Source organism: Etheostoma cragini, chromosome 20, assembly GCF_013103735.1.
Source record: "Etheostoma cragini isolate CJK2018 chromosome 20, CSU_Ecrag_1.0, whole genome shotgun sequence".
Classification (NCBI taxonomy): domain Eukaryota; kingdom Metazoa; phylum Chordata; class Actinopteri; order Perciformes; family Percidae; genus Etheostoma; species Etheostoma cragini.
In genome coordinates this window covers 1,706,294-1,708,877 of record NC_048426.1, presented here as the reverse complement: position 1 = coordinate 1,708,877, position 2,584 = coordinate 1,706,294, and the positions used below count along the sequence as shown (strand labels likewise).

At 46.7% G+C, this 2,584-nt stretch overlaps 1 protein-coding gene across 14 annotated transcripts in view; it reads right to left on the bottom strand.

The window, feature by feature from the left end:
• The window catches only part of fgfr3 (fibroblast growth factor receptor 3), a 69,629-nt gene that overhangs the window by 19,136 nt on the left and 47,909 nt on the right, over positions 1-2,584 (bottom strand). For all 14 annotated transcript variants that reach the window (XM_034858581.1, XM_034858585.1, XM_034858589.1 and 11 more), the window contains exons 6-7: positions 745-868; positions 360-550 (exon numbers count right to left, since the gene is read on the bottom strand). In XM_034858581.1, the coding sequence (XP_034714472.1) occupies positions 360-550; positions 745-868 (315 nt within the window). The remainder of the gene's footprint in view (positions 1-359; positions 551-744; positions 869-2,584) is intronic.

Below are 2,584 nucleotides of genomic sequence, written 5' to 3'. Positions count from 1 at the left end.
TTTCTCCCTCTCTTCACCCCGAATATTAAAAAAAAAAAACAGGGCTCACAGTGGCTTAGGGTGTTGTCCTCCTTGGTGAGGAATGCTTTCTATTCTTGAAAACCAACACTACCCTGGGGAGGTGATGACTCCACCAGGAGTTTCACCTTAACAGCAGCAACCCCCCTCCCTTGAACAATTTAACACCTTCCCCCGCTGTGTTTATTGTCTTTAGTTCAAGAGGAAGAGTGCTTGTGATTTAGAAATGCTATTTTAAAGAGTGATAGAGCATCAGAGCAACCATCTGGCAACATGAGACTCTTTCTCTGTCATTGAGAGCGTATCTGTAGACTCATCAGAGCCGCGCGCTGCACACCCACCTTCAGAATGTTGACGTAGGGAACGCCGTCGGGGCCGTAGCGGCTGCCGTTGACCTCGATGTGTTTCAGCCACTGGATGTGGGGCTGGGCGTCGCTGTACACCTTGCAGTGGAACTCCACGTCGCTGCCCACTGCGACCGTCTGATTGGCTGGCAGGCCTGCCTGGAGGATGGGCCTGTGGGGGGAACGCTCTGAGACAGAAAGCAGGGACTCAGTAATTCATGACTTACTTTAAATGATGTGCTGCAGGTAAGTGCAGACGTACTGTATGGGGGTCTCAGATCAACAGCTCTGGGAGGTTTCTTATCCCCCTGGTGCATGTTAATGTGTTGGTTGTTTCCACAGAATTAAGCAGAAGGGAGAACATATGTTTGGTGTTGTTTACCTAGCACATCCAGCTGGTAGGTGTGGGTGATGGCGCCGTACTTGTTCTGCACAACACAGGTGTAGTTCCCCCGGTCTGATGGCACGGCGCTCTCCATCACCAGACTCCACTGTTGGTGTCTCAACTGGGGGGGGGGGGGACAGAACACAACCGTCACGATATGTCATTACAACACATTGACATTTGTGAGGATACGAGGATATTCAAGAAATCGCAGAGGGGGTTTGGTGTAGTTTATCTAATGTTCTCTTTTAATCCTTGTGTTGTCCTTCTGGATGCAAATTAACACTTAAAAAGTTATTTTGCCACTTTTTTAAAACAATTTTGTCTCTTGTCAACGTTTTTGGCACTTTTTCCCCCACCACTTGCAGTATAAACTAACAATAGTTTATTACCACTATTTTCACACTCAGTTTTGGAATGTATGGTCAATAAACCTCATGTAGCCTTGGATGGATAATCACAGACTGTCAAAGTTTAGTCAGAATAATGCTATAAAATGAAATAAAACACCAACAATTCAATGAATAAAGTGAACTGATCCTTAGTTTTACTTCTTAAGAGCATTTCATGAAACCATCCGTGTCACTTTTGGGCAATTTGGTTGAAAGAAACCCAAAAGTTGTGATGCAGAAACTTTGAAAACGGTCCAACAGGAGGAAGACAACAGGAGTGTTGAGCCATCTAGGGACAGCAGATACAAATTAGGGACTGCTAAATCTGGCACTTTTACAAGCTAGAGTTGATTAATGCGCGTCCTTTGTCAATAATAGAAAGAAGGAGAGATCTAAAAAATTAAATAAAAGAAGTAGTTTTAACTCATTGATTTGAAGAGCATTGCATGGGGGATTATTTTCATAAGAGAAAGCTCAGTAAAGTCTCTTAAAACCATTTCCTTCTCTCACTGCAGTGGAGGCAGGGAGGATTTCTTCTTCTTTTTTTTTTCGATTTCTCTGAAATTGGTTCCACTCTGCCAGTCAAGAGCAATCCATCCCCAGAGACGAGTCGCGGGGTAAATTTTGCATACTGTAGTAATTCAAACCAGGTGGTGCTGCAGACTGATACTAACTTGACAGATTCTGAAGCTGCTCCGAGGCAGAGCGAGCAGCACGGCATAGCACAGCACCGCCCAGCATGGAAGGGCGACGCGAGAACAGGGGAGCAGCTACGCGTCGACGGGCACAGGCCGAGAGGGACGACCTCTGCAAGCTCAAGTGGAAAACGCAGACGCCGATGCTGTGCTCATTGCAGCGACCCGAGCATGGAGAGGGAGGTCAGACTCGCTAAAAGACGGGGAGTGAGTGATGTCAACAAAGAGGCTTTTCAGGATGGAACACTTAACATCACCTGCGTAGGAAAATGTGCCGACCCGGAGAGGGCTTAGTGTTTTCACAAACGTTTAACCCCACACGTTTGGGTAGGAGGCCAGCCATTCACAGGACGTGTGTGTGTGTGTGTGTGTGTGTATACATATATATATATACATATATTTTGAGGATCACACTCTCCTCCCTGCCTTCTCCTCCACTCTGTCTTACAGTATACACTCCTTCAATCTCTCTTTCTTGGAGGCACATGCGGAAAATAATGTAACAGTGTAAATATTATGCCTCGGTGTGCTTTTATGCAGTTGCGTGGTAACGTGGACCAGGCGGCCCGCTCAACACTGGCAAATGTTTTTTTTGAGACAGGGCTTCACCCCCCCACACACACACTTACACACACACACACAAACACACACACACTCTCAGAGCCAGGGAGTCACACTGCAGTCAATGGCTGCTCTCATGAGGAGATGAGTGACGCCTTCTGCTGCGGTCGCTGAGCACAGAGGAGTGGA